We start from the raw sequence: 24885 nt of genomic DNA, 5'->3' as shown, positions 1-24885 counted from the left end.
AAAGAATTTGGTGACGATTGCATTACTTTCTTTGCCCACGGGAACTTCCTTCTTGCGACGGTGGTGCGGATCCAGCCACGGGCCTCCTCCTTCCTCCGACTCCATGAGACTCCCAGCCGGAAACAGCAAACCCGAGTGGCGAGTGGATGGAAGGGCGACACAGAATAGAGGGAAAGGTAAACTCTAGAATCAGTGCCCAGAAAGATCGAGTAAACCTCGCACGCTAGACCGAGTAGCTCCCCATCGTCGAGCACAACCGGCGGTTGAAAGAATCCGGCGACCTTTGGGAGTTCAGGAGAGAGAATAGTGTGATATCTTGCAACGTTATAGGTCACACTTACTTAGCAAACCTATTAACACAACTAAGAACCCGAGGTTAGACTTTAGAGACTTCGGTTATGTTTTGGAATAACATGACAAAATTAGGAGAACCACCACAAGGTGTGGTTATAATTGCGTTGAGAAGACAAGAACCTAGGGTTGCTAACCTCAGTCACGATACTTAAGAAAATTAGAGAAATACTAGTTTTAATAATATCTATCACAATAATTACTTTTTTGGATTTACAATGTTTCTGTGTTGCTATAGTATACAAGAATGAGAAAGTGCGTAATTACCATAATTGTGATTGATTTGTGTCTTTGGTTTAAGTCTCATGCAATCAAAGATCATATTTTTTTAAGTAATTGTGATTGGTGTATGTCTTTGGTTTAAGTCTCATGCAATCAAAGATCATATTTTTTATTGTCACTTAATATTCAAACACATTAAACTCGCTATAAAATTTAACATATCTCTATCATCTCCTTAGGAAGATGCTAATTTGAAGTTAGCTAATGGTGTAACATGCTAACAACCAAATAAATTAAATTGGTTTTTTTATGAAATGGACATAAATCATATTTATATTACAACTTTGTAGTTAAGGTCATCTTTTTAGTAACACTAGCAGGAGAACTCGCGTTTTATAATGGTTGATTTAACGATTTTCTGTAAAATTAAAATAAAAACATAGATAGGAGAAAACACTTCTCAATGAAAACTTAACACGCGCGTTATGTACAAAGCGTGTTCTTATTTTGTTAAACGTAACACAAACTTTGTGTATCTTTATATTTTGTTAAAATCAAATTTACTTCATCCCATTCCTTAACCTTATACCTTATCCGTATATTTTAAGGAAAATTAAAGTGAGTTCTTACATTTAAGAGAAACAAAAACAAAGCCTTATATTTTATAAATAAAAAATGGGATGTGGGAGAGTTTTAAAAATAAGATATAAATTTATAAATTATTTTTAGTTCAATTATTTGGATAAAGATAAAAAATGAGATGTGAATGCTCTTATATTAATGGATAAAATACAAATTATATCCTCTTGTTTGTTTTAAAATAAATTACACTCTAAAATTATAAAATCAAACTTAAATCTTAAATTTATAAAATCAAACTTTAATTCATACCCTTTTGTTATAATGACCAAACCTCATATATGGCATCTTACTATCGATAATGTTTGTTTCTTCAATTTTGTATTACACAAGTTTTCACCCTCGCACGTGAATAAATAGAATTAAGAACTTAAATTGGTAACATAAGGCCATATACTACGGATCGACGCCTCATGCCATGTGACATGGTGGCCGGCATGACAAGGCATGGAACACCACGGAAAAGGGGCGGGGTTGGGGGTGGCGTGGGTATGTAACTGACGAGGAAGATTTTGAAAACATTGGGCCCCATGCCAACGGTCGCTTGACGGTTCAAAAGTAAAAAATAATTTATATCATTCCCCTTTTTCACATTTTTTACATTATACACCTCATTTCTACCATATTTTATCTCTAATTCTCTCTACATTTTATAAACTTCAATACTTTTATAAAAAAAAAAAAAATCATGTTTCCTTGGGGCAACATAGACCCGAACAATACTTATGGAAGCATACTAAATACTCCCAACACACCAAATATCCCGAACACACCAAACGCTCAATCTTACCCCTACCTCTTCCACGAATGTTATCGACCGACTCAGAACAAGTTACGGAGTCCTCACAAGCCGTAGCTTCGAACTTTTATTACCAATACCGACTAAGCACCCAAAGTTCACAAACAGCCATACCCGAAACTCAACCTGACGTAGTTCAACCAACGCAAGCAACTCCATCAACAAAAAAAAAAACAAAAACGAAAACACAGAAAGAAGGCGGACGACGTCCCACCCGTTGAAAGAGTGGCCGAGAGGTGGACGGTGGCAAAGGAGACCGCTTTGGCTCATGTTTGGGTTGACTTCTCGGAGGACCCGACTACCAGTATTTAGTTTTTTATTAAGTTTTATAAATCTTATAATTCTTTATATGTTACATAGTTTTTATATTATGTTTTATAAATTTTACATTTTGTTTATTTGTTACATATTATATTTTTATATGTTACAAATGTTTTTATATAGGTGACGCTTAAAGGGTATCGGACTTTTGGAAGCGTGTTCGTGACACCTTCCACACCATTATGGAGCATGAGTTTTACCGAAATGGGGATCAAATTTCTAGGAAATGGAGAGAAATGCGTAGAAAAGTTATTGCCAATAACGTTATCGTCAACAACTTGGTCAATCAATGCGTGCGGTCGACCAAGTGGTGCAAGTGACGTTGACTTGCATATCCATGTGCAAAAAGAGTACAAACAAGATAAAGGCCACACATTTACAAATGGATGAAGTGTGGCAAGTTTTAAGGAAAAGAACAAAATGGCATCTTGTCCCGCCTGCGGATGTTCGGGAGTCACGCTCCAAACGATCAAAGAGCGTATCGTCCACCGACGTGGGTTCTGAAGTACGTTCCAATTTTAATTTAAATGATTCGGACGACGAATTTGAAATACCAGAAGAGTCGGCACATGAAACTCGTCCTACATGGAGAAATCGTGCTAAGGCAATAAAAATAAAGGGGTGTTATCTCTCAAACAACATAAAACCGATGTCATTGATCTTATGGTGCTTTCGATGACACCCAACGATATGGACAAAGATGATAAAATAATGCTCAACCACAAAAAAAAAAATGATTCGCCAACGATTTCGCTCACAAATGATTTAATTTTATTTTTAATGTATTTTTATTTCCGCACATTTTTTAATCTCGAACTTTTATGTTTAATGTATTCTTATTTTAGCACTTTTATTTTTTTAACGTAGGACTTTTTATGTTTAATGTATTTTTTAATTTAGGATTTATGTTTTTAATGTATTTTGGTTTTTACCTTTATATACCGGTACCATAACCGGTATTTTTGGTATTGATATCGATTGGCATCGAGCTCATCCCTACCCCTGAAACTGAAAAAAATAAATTATTAAAAGTTGAATAAAATCAACAAAAAAAGGTGCACGATACCGTTGTTGTTCGTACGGTACCCATGATCAGAGATGAGCAAATGGTACCAGGTAGAAGTACCGAATTTCCCGAACTAAAAGATTTTCAAAATCATTTCAGTACTGGCTTTTGTGGTTTTCTGTACAAGGCTGGTGCTGATTTTTACCTTCGTGTATCGATAATTGTACCGGGCTGGTGCCGGTTTTTACCTTCATGTACTGATAATGAACCGGACCATACTTGTATTTTCGATACAAATACCGATTGACACAAAGCTTGTTCAACTTAAAAAGTAAGGAAAAGTTACTGTTAAAAAGCTTGAAAATTTAATATAAGGATAATAATTATTATTATTATAATATCAAAATAATAAAAGTATTAAAAAACTATATATTACTATAATATTAAAAACAAAGTTACTGTTAAAAAGCTTGGAAAATTAATATAAGGATAATTATTTATTATAAAAAGTAAGAATTAAATAAATGAGTAATGATTAAAACATATTTGAGATGGGGTGACATGGAGTGAAAGGAGCATAAAACCAAAGTAAAGGTTAGTGAAATGAGCACACTCCACATCCTAAGAACATACGGTGTGGGCGTTCAAAAATGGCGTTGTTGTTCAACGTCATTCACACCATACTGTCAACAGCGTTATTCAAAGGGCGGGGAATCTCCACCTGTGTGGAAGACATTTTGCAGTCGACGTGGCAGTGGTTAATGGACGTGAATGTTATCCGTTTAACCCCAACGATTAACTTTTTAATTTAAAAAAATTACCTTTTAAAAAAAAATATAATTTCACACTATAAATACAACCCACATCTTCACCCAAATTTATACAAACTCCACCACTTCTACATTTTTATACAAACTTTTCCATTTCAACGTCGTTCCACTTCACCCAAAAAAACCGAGGATGGCAGCCGTGGCGTGGACCGAAGAAGGGGATATTGCACTTTGCAAGTCGTGGGTCGAAGCTTTAAGCAACCACACACTAAGTAGGCGCTCGAGTGGTCCTTTTTGGAGGACAATCCGACAACACTTCCAACCCTATACGGGTCATAACAACAAAACCGTCGACTCCCTCTCGTCTCGTTTTAGGACGATCTGTCTTGATTGCGAAAGATTCGAGACGATCCACACCGCCGTGGAGAGTGATCTCGGGGAGGACAACATCATTCAAGTGGCTCTCATCAACTTTAGGCACGTGCACCACCGTGAATTCAAGCGCTGCTCGGCACGAGAAATCATTAGATTTTTTTATTTAAATTATGTGTTTTTTTAATTTCGTATTTTTGTATTTTATGTAATGTTTTTTTTTATTTTAGTGTTATGCATTTGTTTAATTACTAGTAATATATTTATAAGTTTTTAATACATTTTACATAATTTTAATTATAAAATAATACAAAAGGTGTGTGACACGTGTCGAAAAAAGCCACAATTTCACGCCCTCGGCCACGCCGTCCGTTTTAACACCACGGCTCGTTCTGGCGCGTTGTCCACATGTCGCATAATGCCCCATCTTCAAGGCCCTCCACACCGTATGGTCTAAGACTGCAGGGAATGGGTGTGGGTTGGGAACTCCCAATCGGAACACCGCCCCGAGGTGGGCTTGGGTTTGGCATGGGGGAAGTCACCGGCGTGGGGCATTTTTCAAAGGGGACGTGGCAGGTGGGGATTGGTGGGTTAAAAAATTTGACTATTGGGGGATTGTGCCGTTCATTTAGAAATACAGTTTAAAAATTAAATAACCCACTATATATATTGTAACGCCCTGCCCTTTCGTACTTTCCTTAATTAGAAAACGTGCTTTGTATTTCTATTTTTTGAAGCTTGTTCCTTTTGTGTTTCGTATTTCGTTTCAAACCGTTGTAAACCCGAGACTTCGATCGTAATGAAATTATATTTTTTTACATGCTTATACGTGTCGTAATACTTGGGTTATACGTTACCAATCTCAAATGCATACGCGCAACCAATACCCGACATACTGGTACTCATAGCTTATACATGCTTGTTAACTATTAGATATGTGGTTAATTCTAAAAATATAATAATAATACTAATTATACATATATATATATATATATATATATTAAAAAAACGCTAATGAATAGTGACAAAAACTGTGTCTCGAAATAGTGTTTTGATGTGATTTGTTGAATGGGACGGCCGCCAAACGTTGGGTGCCATATGGCACCCACAAAAGTCTTTTTTTTTTTATCATTCGACCGTAAGTTGCATTTATATACATATGAAAACAAATTACAACACAAATAAAGGAAGTGTTCTGGTGGGAAATATAATGCTATTTTACTCACTAGACTCAAGTTCGAAACCCATTTTGAGCAATTCCCTTATTTTTTTTTCTAAACCAGAAGTGTCTAGACATCTGGCTTTATTTTGAGACTTTTTTTTTGTTTCTTTTTATTTTTTTTATTATTTTGAGACTTTTTTTTTTGTTTCTTTTTATTTTTTTAGCTTGCCTATGCTTACCTTTACACTTTATTTTAGCGTTTATTTCCTTCGACTTACGTGGTCAGATTTGATTTTGATTCACACGTTCGGGTTTCTTTTTTGCCATCGTACATCAATTTGCCCATGTCTTGATTTGCCCATGTCGGTTGTCGGGTTTAATGTTCCCTTTTTAACTTTGATTGTCCTAAATCTTAACACCATTGTATTGAACCTTTTTGTTCTTTCATTCTGTGTATAAGTGAAGAGCAAGGTATTGAACTCCATCTCAGTAATCAAACAAAAATGTTGGGTCATTATGGTTTAAAGCCTTGGTATTGAACTTTGTTTCAGCAATGAAAGAAAAGATAAATGGTTGACGATTGTGGTTTACAATGAGTAGCAGTTCTACACCAGATTGCATCCTAAAATTGTTTTATTTGATTAACATGAAACTTAAGATCATTTTTTAGCATATCTGTTTATAACAAGAAACAACGATAAAGCTTATATTTCAAATAATAAAAACACATTTCATGGTGTAATTGTATACAATCTTAAAAGACAAAGTCGGTGGATTTTCCACCGGCTTTGCCTTCCAGCCTTTGTATTTTAACGATATTGCAATTTTAGCCCTTTGATTTTTGTATCTTTAAAGTTTCATAAAATGACAAATTTATTCCTTAAACCTTCTACTTTGAATTTCCAAAACGACAACCTCATCTTTCAAACTTTGTCATCACCAACCCTCTACTTTGTTTTTCCACCATCACCCCCTTAGCTTTTACACAGTTACACCACCAACCCTCTTCTTTTATATTTCCACCAACACCCCCTCATTTTTTACACATTTTCGCCACCACCCCTATACTTTTACACTTTCTTTTTTAGACTTTGTTTTTTTACCCCTTGCACTATTACTCTATTTTTACACCCGCCCAATTTTTAAAAAATTGCTATTGTAATCCCTAGACTACAACTCCTACTTTTCCAAATGCCAATGCATTATGTTTTACGAAATGTTTTAGGCATTGTGTTTTACACTTTGTATCTACCTTTGTGTTTTACACTTTTTGTAATTGTTTTTTACGCACTGCGTTTTACGAATCGTGTTTTGTCTTACTATATGTTTCCACCCGTCACGCGCCGCCGCAACGCGCGGCGGGCAAAATACTAGTAGCATAATAATAATAATAATAATAATAATAATAATAATAATAATAATAATAATAATAATAATAACAATAATAATAACAATAATAATAATAATAATAATAATAATAAAAGTATAATGTAATAATAATAAACCAAGACATCAACTTTCGTTGATGTGTCCTTTCAAATATTACTTTAGAGGAAAAAAAAAGAAGAAGCTGTCCAAAAAAAATATATAAAAAAAAACAGTGACCACCATTCATGTCTAAGAGGGTGTTTGGGGTTGAGTTTTGAAAATAGATTATACGTTTTGAATAATCAGAATCAGATAATTAGCTGTAACAAAACGTGCTGCAGAAAGATAGTGTTTGGATTTGATTATATTGTTTGATATCACAATAATCAGATAATCAACATTGTTTGGATTTGATTATGTTGTTTGATATCACAATAATCAGATAATCAACTATTTGAGTGTTTGGCAAGTATATATATTTAAAAAAAATAAATAAGTGAAAACGTAAAAAATCAGTTTTTGGATTATCACGTTTTCCTGCAGCAAGGGGTGACCTACTTATGGATTATCACGTTTTGAACTTTACAAAACGTAAAAAATCACTTTTTATTAATTTTTTACCAAACACTCAAAATAGATTTTTTTGCGATTTCAAAACACAATAATCAAATAATCAGGTTGAAAACGCAATCCCAAACACCCCCTAAATTGTCTTTGTTTATTGTTTGATCACCTAAAGAGAAAAAGAAAAAAAAATGATATATTAATAGTTAGTAGAGGTCTATTATAAACTACTAATTAAGTTGTAACAAAAAAATAAATGAAATGGCTGCCAAAACAGCCTTCCAGCCGTGAACTTCAAACGATAGCAACACATTTTTTTTTATTAGTGTAACACCCAACTAATCGTATTAAATGCCAACCACTTAAACCCTAATCTGTTTCCCTATAAATACCAAGCACTACCCAAGCATTTTTCACTTTTTTAAACACTCTCAACTCTCTCTAATCACTCTAAATTCGCAGCAACATCAGAAATTCGGACAGATTCAGCAAGCTTCACTAAAATGAGCATAACTCACTCAATTCTTGTCCGATTTACCCCATTCTTTTTCCTATGTGCTTGGATTGACCTTAACTTAGATTCCATGGATATTTCACAGTAAATAATATCACACCCCCAAAATCCACCTGCGGAGTATCACCGCTTGGGAGCGTGACTGACCAGGATCAAGCCATCAATCATATCAAACATAGCATTTAATAATAAAAGTAGATAAAGTAAATCATCACGACATGATTGATGTTCAAAACCAAACTTTGTTTAAGTAGCGGAAGCATAATAATGAAAACCCAAAATAAGTTATATGTTCTAATATCGTTCACAATCCGTATCCCACAACGACCTGCTCCTCTCTGTGCAAGCTCCATAATGCACCTAAGGTCCTGCAAGGCATGCAGCAGAGAGTCAACAACTAGTTGAGCGAGTTCACAGAAAGTAAGTTCAGTAATAGTAATGGTATAGTAAGCATTGCGTTCGTTCATTTAATCATGTATCGTATTGGTTCGTATCGCAGCCCTCTAGGCATGTATGCGAAGATTAGGGAAAGTTCTCAAGTATTCTAGACTATGTATATTTGTATCGCTGGCCACCCTGGCATGTGTGCGAAGTTTAGTATGTATAGTTCGCAGCCTCCCTAAGGCATGTGTGCGAAGATTAGTCATAATATCGCAGCCAACCCTTGGCGTGTGTGCGAAGATCAGTTCAAGTAGGTATACTAGTCTAGCTGTATCTTATCATTTACCATCCTCACCCTGAGGACCATAAACATCTATCAACTGAGTATGTGCAAATAAATCATCCAATCCCATTCCCACCCTGGGAACCCCATGCCTTGGCTGTGTGAACTCACCTTGGGTTGCTCGGCAGATACGCAAAGGAGAGGGTTCTTGAACTAAAGTGGTCAACCACGTCCTAACAGGGTTACCACACAAGTCAGGTTTGGTTCAAGCAATGCACGTATGAATCATAGCAAACACGTAGCACGTAAACAGTCAAAACATTACATTCATACTTGTGCGTTCTCAATATAAGCCCATATGAAATTTGGCCCAACATGTTGTGCGAAGGACATCATGTTGTGCGATTCAACAAACCCTCGGCCCAACTATACATAAGCCCAACAGAAGAGAAGTCCAAAACATAACATACTCGGCCCATATAAAAGCCTTGTGCGATCCAACTTGTCTTGTACGATCGGACGAGCCCAACCCAAAATTACCATCCGGCCCAAACAGTTAAACAAAGCATAAGACTTGTGCGATCAGCTCTATTACCCAGCCCATGTCTACAGCCCAATAATCAACATACGGCCCGAATCACAACCGAACAAACATCTTGTGCGATTCAGAGATCTTTGTGCGGCTGAGGACCTCTTGTGCGGTCTGATCCTCTTGTGCGACCAGGTCAGCTTGTGCGATGACCTGCTTGTGCGTTCGGACCTCATGTACGATCAGAAGATCTTGTGTGATTAGTACTTGTGCGATCTGATCCTTATGCGATCAAACCTTGTGCGGTTAGTTAAATGTTCCTGATTTCTTGCCAATCGGTTACAATTATCATTTGCAAATCAATTCCAAAGTTCCCATATTTGAATCAATCAACAGTAACAGTTTCTAAACCAAAACTATTATCGATCAAACAAAGAAATCAACACCTAATCCATATGAACCCTAGTACCATGCTTATGAACAATATCTATCAATTCATGTGAACATGCAACCGATTACCCCATTATAACCCGAATCACTAGCACGATAACAACTTAACAATACCAATCCTTCAAACAAACAGTGGATCGATATCTAAATCTAACCAATTCATATCATAGCCGATTAACAAAGCAACATCAATTAGCATCATGATCAACATGCCATCAAAAACCTTAGACTATCGCACAAGGTTAAAGCATCATAACATCAATCATCAAACACATAAATAATTAACAACACACTAACCGGTTAGAATCAAAGAGAGAGAGAGAGAGATCTTCGATTGCCTTGGATTGTTGCCGTCGAGTAGAGAGAGAGAGAGTGAGAAGAGCTAGGGTTTTGTGTGTATAAGGTAATTTGTAACAAATGAGAGAACAACCCCACCTTACGGGTGTTTGTTTGCGTGAAAGTGGAGTGGGCCGAGCCCAACTCGGCTGCCTCTAATGGTCCGCATGCAAGTGTAAAGCCCAATTGGCTTGTGCGGTTGAGCTAGTGTTGTGCGGTTCGGGTTTCGTGTAACTTATATACATACAACACATAACGTATCATGTACACAATCATTAAAACACATATCACATAACATTTAATAATCGTTCACTTAGTCAATCAAGTTCACATGTGTTACACAATGATAGGTCTAAAGTTCAAGTTGTCACATTATCCCCAACTAAAAAGAAATTTCGTCCCGAAATTTGGTACGCACTCACTGAGGAAGCTAGGTAAGTTCAATCGTTCACTGGTTTTTCCCGGGGTGTCACATCCTCCCCCCGTTGATCTGGAATTTCGTCCCGAAATTCCGCAGTAGTAGCTTCAGCCTCAGTAGTGGTCGCATTGGTTCCGAATAACTGGGGTTACTTTTCTGTCATCCTGTCTTCGCGTTCCCAGGTGTACTCTGGGCCACGTTTGGAGTTCCAACGTACTCGAACAAGAGGGATTCTCTTGTTTTTGAGGACCTTCACATCCCGGTCCGTGATTTCAACTGGTTCCTCGACGAACTGCAACCGCTCGTCGATAGTGAGTTCCTTGAAAGGAATGATAAGCACTTCTTCAGATTCGACACGTGAAAGACATTGTGAACTGCCCCGAGTTCAGCTGGTAGATTCAATCTGTAGGCTACCTTGCTGATTTTCTCAACGATCTCGAATGGTCCGACATACCGCGGATTTAGTTTGCCCCGTTTGCCAAAACGAACCACACCCTTCCAGGGTGAGACTTTTAGTAAAACCCGGTCCCCGACCTGAAATTCCAATGGCTTTCTACGCTTATCCGCGTAGGCTTTCTGACGGTCGCGTGCTGCCGCCATGCGTTGTCGTATCTGTGCTATCTTTTCTGTGGCGTCCACTACAATCTCTGGACCCGTGATCTGGCTATCCCCCACCTCTGCCCAACAGAGAGGTGACCGGCATTTACGTCCGTACAATGCCTCGAATGGAGCGGCTTGAATGCTGGTGTGATAACTATTATTGTATGAGAACTCCACCAAAGGGAGATGTTTTTCCCAGCCGTTGCCGAAATCAATAACGCATACCCGAAGCATGTCTTCAAGAGTTTGAATCGTTCGCTCAGACTGTCCATCCGTCTGAGGATGATATGCTGTGCTCATGTCTAACCGTGAGCCGAAAGATTTATGCATCGCTTGCCATAGTTCTGACGTGAATCGTGCATCCCGATCCGAAATGATGGAGGTGGGCACCCCGTGCCTCGAAACAACTTCTTTGAGGTAGATGTCTGCGAGAGTGGAGAACTTATCCGTTTCCTTTATAGCTAGAAAGTGTGCAGACTTGGTGAGTCGATCCACGATCACCCATATGGTATCATTCCCACGCTGGGATCTAGGTAGGCCTGTAACGAAATCCATGGAAATTTCTTCCCATTTCCATTGCGGTATCTTGGGTTGCTGAAGTAGACCCGCTGGTTTCTGGTATTCAACCTTGACTCTCGCACAGGTTAAGCACTTGCCGACATAAGTAGCGATGTGGGCCTTCATGCTAGGCCACCAGTATGTAGTTCTGATGTCATGGTACATCTTATCCGATCCTGGATGTACCGAATAGCGAGACTTGTGAGCTTCATCCATTACAAGTTCGCGTAGACCGCCGTAAAGTGGGACCCAAATACGCCCCGTTACATAGTAGGCACCGTCTGCCTTCTGTTCTAACCGCTGTCGTGAGCCGCGTAGGGCTTCAGCCCTGACGTTTTCTGGTTTCAATGCTTCTACCTGAGCATCTCGTATCTGTGCAGGAAGGCTAGACTGAATCGTAAGCTGTAGCGCTCGCACGCGCCGAGGTAAAGTGTCTTTCCGACTGAGGGCATCAGCCACCACATTGGCTTTGCCTGGATGGTACTTGATGGCGCATTCGTAGTCGTTAAGTAGTTCAACCCATCTTCGTTGACGCATGTTCAAATCCTTTTGCTTAAGAATATGCTCGAGACTCCTGTGATCGGTGTAAATCGTGCACCTGGTACCGTACAGGTAGTGTCGCCATATCTTAAGCGCGAAAACAACAGCTCCCAGCTCTAAGTCGTGCATCGTGTAGTTCCGTTCGTGAATCTTAAGTTGGCGCGAGGCGTAAGCAATGACCTTGTCGCGCTGCATCAACACACATCCAAGACCCTGAATGGATGCATCACAATAAACCACGAAGTCATCTGTGCCCTCTGGCAAGGAGAGGATAGGTGCACTGCAAAGTCTATCCTTTAGGTGCTGAAAAGCAGTCTCCTGGGGCTCTCCCCAGCGATAGGTGACACCCTTCTGTGTCAGTAGCGTAAGTGGCTGAGCTATCTTTGAGAAATCCTTGATAAATCGTCTGTAGTAACCCGCCAAACCCAAGAATTGGCGTATTTCCGTTGGCGTACGTGGTGCAGGCCAGTTTCTGATCGAGTCTACCTTGGATGGATCGACATGGATCCCATCCCTGTTCACTACGTGGCCTAAGAAGTGGACTTCACGAAGCCAGAAGTCACATTTCGAAAACTTAGCGTACAGCTGTTCCTTTCGAAGAAGTTCCAAAATAAGGCGTAGGTGCTGCTCGTGTTCCTCCTGACTCTTGGAGTAGATCAGAATGTCGTCGATGAAGACAATGACGAACTTGTCAAGATAGGCTTTGCACACCCTGTTCATAAGGTCCATAAATACGGCAGGCGCGTTCGTTAACCCGAACGGCATGACAAGAAACTCGTAGTGGCCATAACGAGTTCTGAATGCTGTTTTGGAGACATCCTCATCCCGGACTCTCAGCTGATGATACCCTGACCGTAGGTCTATCTTGGAGTAGTAACACGACCCTTGCAACTGGTCGAATAAGTCGTCAATGCGTGGAAGAGGATAACGGTTCTTCACCGTTACCTTGTTCAATTCACGGTAGTCGATGCACATTCTGAACGTACCGTCTTTCTTTTTCACAAATAGTACTGGAGCTCCCCATGGCGAAGAGCTTGGACGAATGAAGCCCTTTTCCAAGAGCTCTTGTAGCTGCTTTGACAGTTCCTCCAATTCTGATGGAGCTAGACGATACGGTGCGCGAGCTATGGGTGCTGCTCCTGGAGCGAGCTCGATCTGGAATTCGACCTGACGATGAGGCGGTAAGCCAGGTAAGTCTTCAGGAAACACCTGAGGGTAGTCGCGTACAACTGGAATATCCTCCAGTTTCTTTTCCTTTGCTGATGCGTCTGAAACGAGTGCCAAGATTGTGGTGTGACCCTTTCGCAGACACTTCTGAGCCTTCAAGAAAGAGATGATGCCTACCACTGCACCACTCTTTTCACCTTGAACTTCGAGAGGTTCTTGACCAGAACGTGGAATGCGAATAATCTTCTCGCTGCACAAGATCTCTGCCTGATGTTGGGATAACCAATCCATCCCAATAACGATATCGAAGCTTCCTAAGACTATGGGAATGAGGTCGATGGAGAAAGCTCGACCGGCTAAGACAATACTACAACCCCTGACTATTTGCGTGGCTTCTAAACTCTTACCATTAGCTAGTTCTACGACGTGTTTGGTGTTTAGGGGAGTTGATGTACGTTTTAACAATTTACTGGCTTTCACAGAAATATAACTTGTATCCGCGCCCGAATCAAATAAAACAGTAACATAAATATTGTCGAGGAGAAACTTACCCATAACTACGTTGGGATCGTTCACTGCGTCACCTCGACCTAGCACAAAAGCGCGTCCCCTAGCTTCGTTGCCATTGTTGTTGTTTCCCCCGTTGTTGTTGTTCCCATTGCCCTGATTGTTGTTGTTGCGGTTTTGGTTCTGGTTCAACTGAGGACAATCGCGTTTGTAATGACCTTCTGCCCCACACTGGAAACATCCCCGGTTTCCACGCTGTGGTTGCTGCTGTTGTGGGTTTTGAGGAACCGGTGGCGGAAGTTGCTGATTCTGGTTCGCAGGTCGTGAGCTCCTGCAATCTTTGGCTTCATGCCCTAGCTTGAGACATCTCTGACAACGTTCTTTGCGACACCTTCCACTGTGGTGCCTGTTACACTTGTTGCATAGTGGGTGAACTCCCCGGTATCCACCCTGCCCCTGACTGCCAGATGATTGCTGACTCGAATTCTGGTAGTCATTCGTCCTGCGCTGCTGTGCTTGAGACTGAACGGAAACTGATCCCCTGCTGGAATCCCCATCCCATTTCCGTTTGTGGTCGTTGGGTGTAGCAGAAGTAGCAGCTGGAGTAGTGGTTGCACTGACGCGTTTGAGCAGCTTGTTCTGTTCTACTGCCTGATCTGTGAGTCGATGGGCAAGACGCTGGATGTCTTGGATGTTGTCGAGGTTCGCCGATGTAACATGGCTCTGGATCTCTGGCGCAAGTCCCTTGAGATACAACTCAATGCGCTTCACTGGAGGGTCCACCATAGTTGGACACAGAATGGCCAGTTCGTTTGACCGTTTCGTATAGGCTTCAATCTCTGACCCCGTCATTTTCAAGTGATAAAACTCATTCTCCAACTTGTGGATATCATCCCTTGTGCAGTACTCACGTTTGATAAGTTCCTTGAATTCGTTCCATGGGGTGGCGTTAGCAGCTGCCAACCCTAAGATCTGAACTTGGGCGTTCCACCAAGTTAGTGCTATTCCTTCTAGCGTGCCAGTGGCGTATTTCACCCTGCGAGCCTCAGGGCATTCACACATTTTGAACACTGACTCGAGCTTTTCAAACCAGTGGAGGAGTCCCACTGCCCCCTCTGTGCCGCTGAAAGTACTTGGACGACAGTCCATGAAGTTCTTGAAAGTGCAGACAGGTTGCTGCGCGTGTTGACCTATTGTGTACGAATAGGGCAAAGTTTAAATACAAGGGCTAGTTTAGGAGTGTAGGATCTAAAGATCCTAGTGTAAGTTATGACTACAGGATATACTACCTGCTTGAGCAGCTGCAAGTGCCGCAGCAACTTGAGCTTGAACGAGAGCCTCTAGCTGGGCTTGAGTCATGTTAATTCGTCCAGACATGATCTTCATAGTAAAAGTAACGTAAGTGAGAGTGGTTCGCGAATAGGGCGATGACAGAAAAGCGTAAGCACGTAGGTGTTCTCATGTAATAAAGTCATGTGTATCTAAGCGTAATGCGAGCAAAGTTCTAAGCAGTTGTAGCTAACAGGCAATAAACATAACCTTATTACCTAGGATGTCGAGTCTTGCACGTGGAGCGAAGCGTCGTTGTGGATCGTTGAGAGCACTGTTCTGGTTATAGTCTGGTTTTAATAAAACGTTTTCCCATATTAAAACCTAGTTCTCTATAACCAATGGCTCTTATACCAATCTGTCACACCCCCAAAATCCACCTGCGGAGTATCACCGCTTGGGAGCGTGACTGACCAGGATCAAGCCATCAATCATATCAAACATAGCATTTAATAATAAAAGTAGATAAAGTAAATCATCACGACATGATTGATGTTCAAAACCAAACTTTGTTTAAGTAGCGGAAGCATAATAATGAAAACCCAAAATAAGTTATAAGTTCTAATATCGTTCACGATCCGTATCCCACAACGACCTGCTCCTCTCTGTGCAAGCTCCATAATGCACCTAAGGTCCTGCAAGGCATGCAGCAGAGAGTCAACAACTAGTTGAGCGAGTTCACAGAAAGTAAGTTCAGTAATAGTAATGGTATAGTAAGCATTGCGTTCGTTCATTTAATCATGTATCGTATTGGTTCGTATCGCAGCCCTCTAGGCATGTATGCGAAGATTAGGGAAAGTTCTCAAGTATTCTAGACTATGTATATTTGTATCGCTGGCCACCCTGGCATGTGTGCGAAGTTTAGTATGTATAGTTCGCAGCCTCCCTAAGGCATGTGTGCGAAGATTAGTCATAATATCGCAGCCAACCCTTGGCGTGTGTGCGAAGATCAGTTCAAGTAGGTATACTAGTCTAGCTGTATCTTATCATTTACCATCCTCACCCTGAGGACCATAAACATCTATCAACTGAGTATGTGCAAATAAATCATCCAATCCCATTCCCACCCTGGGAACCCCATGCCTTGGCTGTGTGAACTCACCTTGGGTTGCTCGGCAGATACACAAAGGAGAGGGTTCTTGAACTAAAGTGGTCAACCACGTCCTAACAGGGTTACCACACAAGTCAGGTTTGGTTCAAGCAATGCACGTATGAATCATAGCAAACACGTAGCACGTAAACAGTCAAAACATTACATTCATACTTGTGCGTTCTCAATATAAGCCCATATGAAATTTGGCCCAACATGCTGTGCGAAGGACATCATGTTGTGCGATTCAACAAACCCCCGGCCCAACTATACATAAGCCCAACAGAAGAGAAGTCCAAAACATAACATACTCGGCCCATATAAAAGCCTTGTGCGATCCAACTTGTCTTGTACGATCGGACGAGCCCAACCCAAAATTACCATCCGGCCCAAACAGTTAAACAAAGCATAAGACTTGTGCGATCAGCTCTATTACCCAGCCCATGTCTACAGCCCAATAATCAATATACGGCCCGAATCACAACCGAACAAACATCTTGTGCGATTCAGAGGTCTTTGTGCGGCTGAGGACCTCTTGTGCGGTCTGATCCTCTTGTGCGACCAGGTCAGCTTGTGCGACTGACCTGCTTGTGCGTTCGGACCTCATGTACGATCAGAAGATCTTGTGTGATTTGTACTTGTGCGATCTGATCCTTATGCGATCAGACCTTGTGCGGTTAGTTAATTGTTCCTGATTTCTTGCCAATCGGTTACAATTATCATTTGCAAATCAATTCCAAAGTTCCCATATTTGAATCAATCAACAGTAACAGTTTCTAAACCAAAACTATTATCGATCAAACAAAGAAATCAACACCTAATCCATATGAACCCTAGTACCATGCTTATGAACAATATCTATCAATTCATGTGAACATGCAACCGATTACCCCATTATAACCCGAATCACTAGCACGATAACAACTTAACAATACCAATCCTTCAAACAAACAGTGGATCGATATCTAAATCTAACCAATTCATATCATAGCCGATTAACAAAGCAACATCAATTAGCATCATGATCAACATGCCATCAAAAACCTTAGACTATCGCACAAGGTTAAAGCATCATAACATCAATCATCAAACACATAAATAATTAACAACACACTAACCGGTTAGAATCAAAGAGAGAGAGAGAGATCTTCGATTGCCTTGGATTGTTGCCGTCGAGTAGAGAGAGAGAGAGAGTGAGAAGAGCTAGGGTTTTGTGTGTATAAGGTAATTTGTAACAAATGAGAGAACAACCCCACCTTACGGGTGTTTGTTTACGTGAAAGTGGAGTGGGCCGAGCCCAACTCGGCTGCCTCTAATGGTCCGCATGCAAGTGTAAAGCCCAATTGGCTTGTGCGGTTGAGCTAGTGTTGTGCGGTTCGGGTTTCGTGTAACTTATATACATACAACACATAACGTATCATGTACACAATCATTAAAACACATATCACATAACATTTAATAATCGTTCACTTAGTCAATCAAGTTCACATGTGTTACACAATGATAGGTCTAAAGTTCAAGTTGTCACAAATAAGTCCCTGGAAATCCGGCAAAAAGGCTCCAAAATTCACTATTCATTTCTGATTTCATCTAAACTTGTTCAACTTGAGTCTAACTCATCTCAAACCTATGTCCTTATGCTTATAACCACTTCTATGGTTAGTTAGGCTTAAAAACAAGGTTGAGACATTCAAAATCAGAGGTTAAACCTCATATACATTCTGTTTTGTTTAGGGTTTTTAACCCACAAGTAATGTTTAAGTCCAAGACTTAATGTAGGTGTGATTATGGACTAACTTGGGTTGTCCAACATAAAATCCCCACATTACTTGATGATTTCTCATAGTGTAGTTGTTTGTATTCTTGTATTATTCATAGTTCATGACCCTCCTTGTATGTTTTTACATCAAGTGTAGTGGTGAACCATAAGAGGTACCTAAATGGAATCTTGTTCTTCCTACCTCCTACATGATTTCCATGATACTAGAGGTACCTAAATGAAGATTTAATCTTCTACCTCATGCTTGACTATTGGACATAACAATACATATAATACTTATATATATATATATATATATATATATATATATATATATACTATCCAATATTCGAACCCTTGATGGTGAACTTGTGTTCATTCGTCAAAATATTAAAATAACATCATCTATGGCATAAAACTTGCTACGATTCTAATGAGTATACTACTCATGAAAACATTAACCCTTGAGGTTTCATAGTGTCAAATACAAGTACCTGTGCTAAAGGATGATTACTTTCGTATACGTATGTTCTTGTGTTTTAATTTCCTAAATCCTTAATCTACCGTTAATCTTCGTTACTCATACACTTTGTTTCTTCGCGTAGAAGGACTTGATGCTCCTACCTCCAACAACAACTAACTCGCGGATTCACAAGTGAAGACTTGCAAAATCGTGAGTATACTCACAACCCCCTTTTTATGTTTACCACTTTTGGGGTGTAACATGTTAATTTATAAAACCACACTTAAACTTATTATTTATGCAACGCACGAAAACAACCCTTATACATGAATGCTATGTTGTGATCCTTGATGCTTATACGTGGACCATACTTATGTGATGTACTATAGTCATTAGCTTTATACGAGCCTCCATTTGACATGTATAGCGCTATAGGAGTAACGCACCGCCCGTAGACTAGTGGTCATGTTAAATTATATCATTTTGCGTAAACAGGGGGTTGACTAGAAATATTGCAAGCCATGTTATGTTGATCTTGTATAAATTAAGTTGCCATGTGGATTCGTTTTTAACTTTTAAACTTATACTTATACTTATTCTTAAACTTATATACTCGCATTTGCTTTTGCATTGAATTGTATTTTAAACATGTTACAGGTTGATGATTGATGATGCTATGAACTGGATTAGCAATGATGCCTAGATACTCACTTAGACGTTTAGGTTTAAAGTGTTGTATCAATTTTGTTATGTTTATGTTATGAACAATGTTGTTATTTGAATTTCCTTGTAATGTTTGACAATTTGATTACGAAATGAAATCGGTTGAATTAAATATTGTCACAAATAGTGTTATGAAGTCTCTTACAATCTCGAACTAGTCCCACTCCGATAATTCTGCCATTGGTTGGGGTGTGACAGATTGGTATCAGAGCCATAACTATAGGAAATTAGGTAGAATTGCCATGTTCAACCTAATCTATAGTAGGAACCATATTTTTGACCATTCTTGTTTCATGCTTAAAATGACATGCTTCCTTCCTTGCTCCTTTCTCTTCTTTTGTTCTTAATACTTACATGATGTCTTTCCTAAGACATTTTACACAATACACTTGAAGACTTGAAGACACTCTTTATACAAAAGAGATGAGTTTACCAAAATAGGCGTGAAACCCACAATTTGGTGAACGACTCTCATTCCGCTTATTCTTATTTTTGCACGAAATTTCATCATTTAGCTAGGAGTGAAATCCACATCTAAATGGTAAATTTCCAATTCAAACTCTAGTGGACCCTCGTCATAGTGTCGAAATTATATTTTGACCCAACGAGTACCAACCACATTAGGGTACGAAATCTTCAAGTTAGGGGTGAAACCCGCACCTTGTCGATTAAGTCCCAAACTCAAGCTACTCTGCCTTTTTTGGGGGCTTGAGTCGTGGAACCCATGCCATATGGCCGGCCCCAACCCAAGCCCCACTCCCCTACACTACAGTCTAATGCCCAACAAGTATATCGACGTGCCTTCGATCCCCTCTCAAACAGCTGAAATAAACCAACATCGAAGACGATGATGCAGACAGATCAATGGAGTCCATCTTCGCAGTGGCGGATATACCTTAGGCCGGGGGGCAACGCCCGCTACGGCTTGGCGCCGAAAAATTTGGAAAAATTAGTGTAAATTTTGGAAAAAATTGAGATTTTTTCGATTTCGTTACGGCTTATTTATAAAACGTTACGGCTTGGCGGATTTTCTAGATCCGCCGCTGCATCTTCGTACTTGAAAATTGAAACCCGTGTCCGTGTGACCAACCCACTTTCCACTTCATACCCCCACCCCCACAGCCACAGGCGTAACTAAAACCATCAATCAGTTCTAAATTTGATCAAGATTTCCACTTATATAATCATAATCATGCTCATGAATCCAATCCGGGTTCTGTCACGGTAACTTTTCTTTATCCCCATCCAACACATACCAAATGCTCATCATGATCTTATGCTTTTCTTTATCATGAAGTTACACTCCATTAACTGTGTTGCATGGCTTATGGGTTTTGTATTGGTATTCCACAATTGTGGTTTTCACTTTCTTTACCTTGCACACCAGGTGTTCGATAAATTGCCCCAGTGAAGAGTTTTGCTTATTTTCTATAAATAAATGTTGGTTTTGTTAAGGAGATTGCATATTTGCATCGTGTGTCTTGATTGTTTTAGTTGGAAAATATGGAGACTTTGGAGTTAGTTCAGAAAGTTGTGGTTCTTTTGATTTGTTTGTCTTTGTCATGGAGGATCATTAGATATATATGGAGCTTTGCGGATGTTGAAAAAGACCCGCTTATTGTGCTTGTTACTGGGGCTGCAGGCATGTCCTTGATCAACTTTTCATCGTATATGAAGAGAGAAAATGATTCATTTTTCATTATATAAAATGGTCAATTATGTTCGTGGGTCAGTTTTTGCCTCATACTGAACCAAAACCTAGATTTCGGGTTTAAGGAACCGATCGGTTTTGGTTTTTCAGTTTTACGTATGGGTTTGGTTCAGTTATGGGTCGTTTCGGTTTTACGTTTGGGCTTGAAAAAGCAGCCAAAATAATGAATTGAGGCAAAAAAACAAAAACTTTTGGTCTAAAATTCAATAACAAGTTTGGGTGGTTGGTTCTCAGGTTCGGTTTTGGGGTGAGGTATAACCAAAATCCAATCGTAATTTTTGGTTTGAATAAAAAAAAGTTAAAAAAAGAATAAAATCGAACCATTGGTTATTAGTTTGGGTTGGTTATTTCGATGCGAGTTTGTCGGTTAATTCGTTTTCGGTTCATCGGTATTCTGCTCACCATTAGATTCCAGATGAGTAAACTACAATCGTATAATTGTATTTTAAATGTCTGAAGTTGATCACTTTGGTCTTAAGCCATCACATTTGGAATTTCTTTCAATGTAATCTTGTTATAAGCAAGATAAATTCGGTATCTTTTGGACATGAATCTTACTTTGTTTCCAGTTTGTTCCGCTTACGAAATCTTTTGCAACAAAGTTCATAGCCTTCTGACAAAATTAGTATAATATTAACTAGTAGTGTCTACCTTGTAAGTCATCATGCGTTCTCGTTTCTTGATTCGTTTTTTGAACATTTTATGATCAACATCTTTCTCAGGCCAAATCGGCTACGCTCTAGTTCCAATGATCGCAGAAGGGGCAATGTTGGGTCCAAATCAACCGGTAATTCTACATTTGCTTGATATTGAGCCTGCTTCCGAAATCTTGAAAGGGGTAAAAATGGAACTTATGGATGGAGCATTTCCTCTTCTTAAAGGTTATTTTTCAAAACACATTAATATTCATGCGCCATTGTTTATATAAAGTCTTAAATTTGTTATGCTTTTTGGGATTTTTTTTCTGTATCTTGTAGATGTTATTGCCACAACCGATGTTACTGAAGCCTGTCGAGGCGTTGATATCGCAATCATGCTCGGTGGATTCCCTCGTAGGAAAGGGGATGGCAAAGATCTTATATTTAAGAACGTAGGTATATACAAGGCTCAAGCCTCGGCTTTGGACCAGTATGCTGATCCAAATTGCAAGGTTTGTGGCTATTGTTCAGTCAAGCTAAAGCTATTGGTGGTAATATTGGGTAGGTTGGAAAGTGGGTCACAATGAGTTTGTGCAAAACGGCTAGACGCAGTGGCGGATCCAGCCCTATTTTGTGGGTTCATATGAACCCACTCGGTTTGGAAAAACTGGAAAAAATTAGTGAAAACCTTGTATGATTTAGAAAAACTTAGTGAGAATATATCAAAACGAACCCACTGAAAAAAATTTATGGATCCACCACTGGCTAGACGGGTAAGGTTTTGTATGGGTCAAGTCATCTAAATAGCACTTTTTGCCCAAATTTTCAAGGTTTTCTGTAAACAATTAGATTGTAAAATGCCATTTTCGTCCCCCGAGGTTTGGCCAGTTTTGCGACTTTCGTCCAAAGGTTTGTTTTTCCGCATCTGGATCCAAAAGGTTTGAAATCTTTCCATTTTCATCTAGCTCGTTAACTCCATCTATTTATCTCTGTTAAGTCAGGAGTGTTTTCGTCTTTTTTGTTAACTTAAAGGGCAATTCGGTCTTTTTCACTTTATGTACAAGCATATAGTATAATGTGTGGTAGTTTTTAGAACGAATTGGCCTTTAAGTTAACAAAAAAGACAAAAATACCCCCAACTTAACGGAGAAAATGGATGGAGCCGGATGAAAATGGCAAGATTTCAAACCTTTTGGATCCAGATATGGAAAAACAAACCTTTGGACGAAAGTAGCCAAACCTTAGAGGACGAAAATGACATTTTACTCAATATAAAAAATATATGATTTAATAATAAGTGTTTTTATATCAAATGTAATATGTATAAAAAAAATTACAACCTGGGAAACTTTTTAGGTAATTTTTGTTTTACCCGTGTGACCTGTTAGAGATAAAAGCCGAATTGAGCCATTCATACGTAAATTGGTTGTATTTGCCACCTCTTCCATTTGAGAGGAAAAAAGTATGTGATAATTTATATAAGCTAAAAATTGCAAAATCAAATGAATTACACAGGTACTTGTGGTTGCTAATCCCGCAAATACAAATGCACTTATCTTGAAAGAATATGCACCTTCGATCCCGGAAGAGAACATCACATCCCTCACAAGACTAGATCATAACCGTGCATTAAGCCAGATATCGGAGAATCTTAAAGTCCATGTTGGTGATGTAAGAAATGCTATAATATGGGGAAATCACTCGTCGAATCTATATCCAGATGCTAATCACGCTACTGTTGACATTGGGGCTGGACATAAACCTGTGAAAGAACTTATTGCTGATGATCAATGGTAGCTCTTCTAATATAACTCCAATATTTGAAGTGTTGTTGATGATATTGATTATCTTTCAGGTTGAAAACTGAGTTCATCACAAATGTGGAACAAAGAGGTCAAGCTATAATTAACGCTAGAAGGTTGTCTAGTGCATTTTCTACTGCAAGCGCTGCATGTGATCATATGCGCGACTGGATTCTTGGTATACCAAAGGTCTGGTTTCATCTTCTTATTTATGTTTTTTATCTTTTTATTTTTTATTTTTTTTTTTATTTTTTTTGTCATTTCCTTAATCTCATTTTCCCATTTTTGAGAGACAGGGAACATGGGTGTCTATGGGAGTTTATTCTGACGGGTCATATGGTATTCAACCGGGCTTGATTTATTCTTTTCCTGTCACTTGCAAGAAAGGCGAATGGTCAATAGTTCAAGGTATGGTTCCGTCAAACATCTTTTTTAATATAACGACAGTCTGATTTTTGAAATAAAACAATTTAGGAGGTTTTATGCAATACGGATAGTTGGATACACATAGGATGACTTTTGACCCGCTTGACCCACCCAACCTATTCAACCCGTTATAGAGTAAATTGAAGAATTATTTTGGAAATTTTATAATTGTGTGTAGGGCTAAAGATTGATGAGTTTTCAAGAGAGAAGATGGATGCTGTAGAAAGAGAGCTCATTGAGGAGAAAACAATGGCCTACTCTTGCCTCCATTGACTTTCCTATATATAAAAGCTTGGGACTATTAATTAATGTTAATATTAACCATTAGTAAATTGATTTCCATTATTGCAATTGTGAATTTATTGTTTTGTTCTCTAAATTATTCCTAACTACAAGGACCAATATGTAAATACAACCAGAAATTCCATAGGTAACTACATGAATTTGGCTTATTTACAACATGAATTTGGAATTTGGCAAGTCATGGTCATGACTCGACTTATTTAGGGTTGTTTTCGGATAAGATGCTTAGTTATCATCATGACCAAACCACTAACAAGTCTAAAACAAAACCACTTTCTTAGCCTTTTCTTAACCTCTTTTCATGTTTGTTCATATAACTAATCAAACGAAATTTCTTGTTCATGTTTGTTCATTAATTAAACGAACGAACGTAAACGAACTTTCCACCGAACGGTTCATGAACTGTTCGCCGAACGTTCAGTTCTTTTGCAGGCTTGCAGCCCTACCCCCAGGCATTAAGACATTACAAGCTAAACACATATACTTACTTGAGCACTTGTCACTGAACGTTCGACTCGTTTACAACCCTACTCCCATGCATACTTACTTGAGCAAGTTAAACACGTATACTTACTTGAGCATTCGTCATGAAGCAAATGAACAACTACTAATATTGATCACTCCGGGCTCATAAGACAATATTTACGGTTTTTATTCAGTTTCTCGATATATATAAAAAGTAGGAACAAGATATGTCATATGTGTTTGTGATTATCTTATATAGGGGAATGTTCATTGGGAAACACTAAAAAAGTGGGTAACAGCGAGGAATCGACTCAAATGA

General features: G+C 39.1%; 1 protein-coding gene across 2 annotated transcripts; it reads left to right on the top strand.

The window, feature by feature from the left end:
- Positions 1-20246: 20246 nt before the first annotated feature.
- On the top strand, positions 20247-24177 carry LOC110940320 (malate dehydrogenase). Of its 2 annotated transcripts, XM_035986540.1 has the most exons (8): positions 20247-20445; positions 20609-20863; positions 21655-21813; positions 21910-22082; positions 23086-23363; positions 23426-23561; positions 23669-23780; positions 23977-24177. In XM_035986540.1, the coding sequence occupies exons 2-8, from the start codon at positions 20725-20727 to the stop codon at positions 24069-24071; spliced, it is 1092 nt and encodes a 363-aa protein (XP_035842433.1). In that variant the 5' UTR covers positions 20247-20445; positions 20609-20724; the 3' UTR covers positions 24072-24177. The 2 variants fall into 2 exon arrangements, with proteins under 2 accessions (XP_035842433.1, XP_022037568.1); XM_022181876.2 differs by lacking the exon at positions 20609-20863 and having other exon boundaries at positions 20250-20445.
- Positions 24178-24885: the final 708 nt, after the last annotated feature.

The sequence above is a fragment of the Helianthus annuus genome, chromosome 17, assembly GCF_002127325.2.
Source record: "Helianthus annuus cultivar XRQ/B chromosome 17, HanXRQr2.0-SUNRISE, whole genome shotgun sequence".
NCBI lineage: Eukaryota > Viridiplantae > Streptophyta > Magnoliopsida > Asterales > Asteraceae > Helianthus > Helianthus annuus.
Note: the sequence above shows the minus strand (reverse complement) of the source record. Positions and strands in the feature narration are given on the sequence as shown.

What these genes read in the sequence shown, in the direction of transcription:
- LOC110940320 (XM_035986540.1), top strand. Translation starts at nt 20,725, where the DNA reads ATGGAGACTTTGGAGTTAGTTCAGAAAGTTGTGGTTCTTTTGATTTGT. An exon ending in AGCATTTCCTCTTCTTAAAG is followed by an intron (nt 21,814 to 21,909) that starts GTTATTTTTCAA and finishes TGTATCTTGTAG; the next exon opens with ATGTTATTGCCACAACCGAT. An exon ending in CGAATGGTCAATAGTTCAAG is followed by an intron (nt 23,781 to 23,976) that starts GTATGGTTCCGT and finishes AATTGTGTGTAG; the next exon opens with GGCTAAAGATTGATGAGTTT.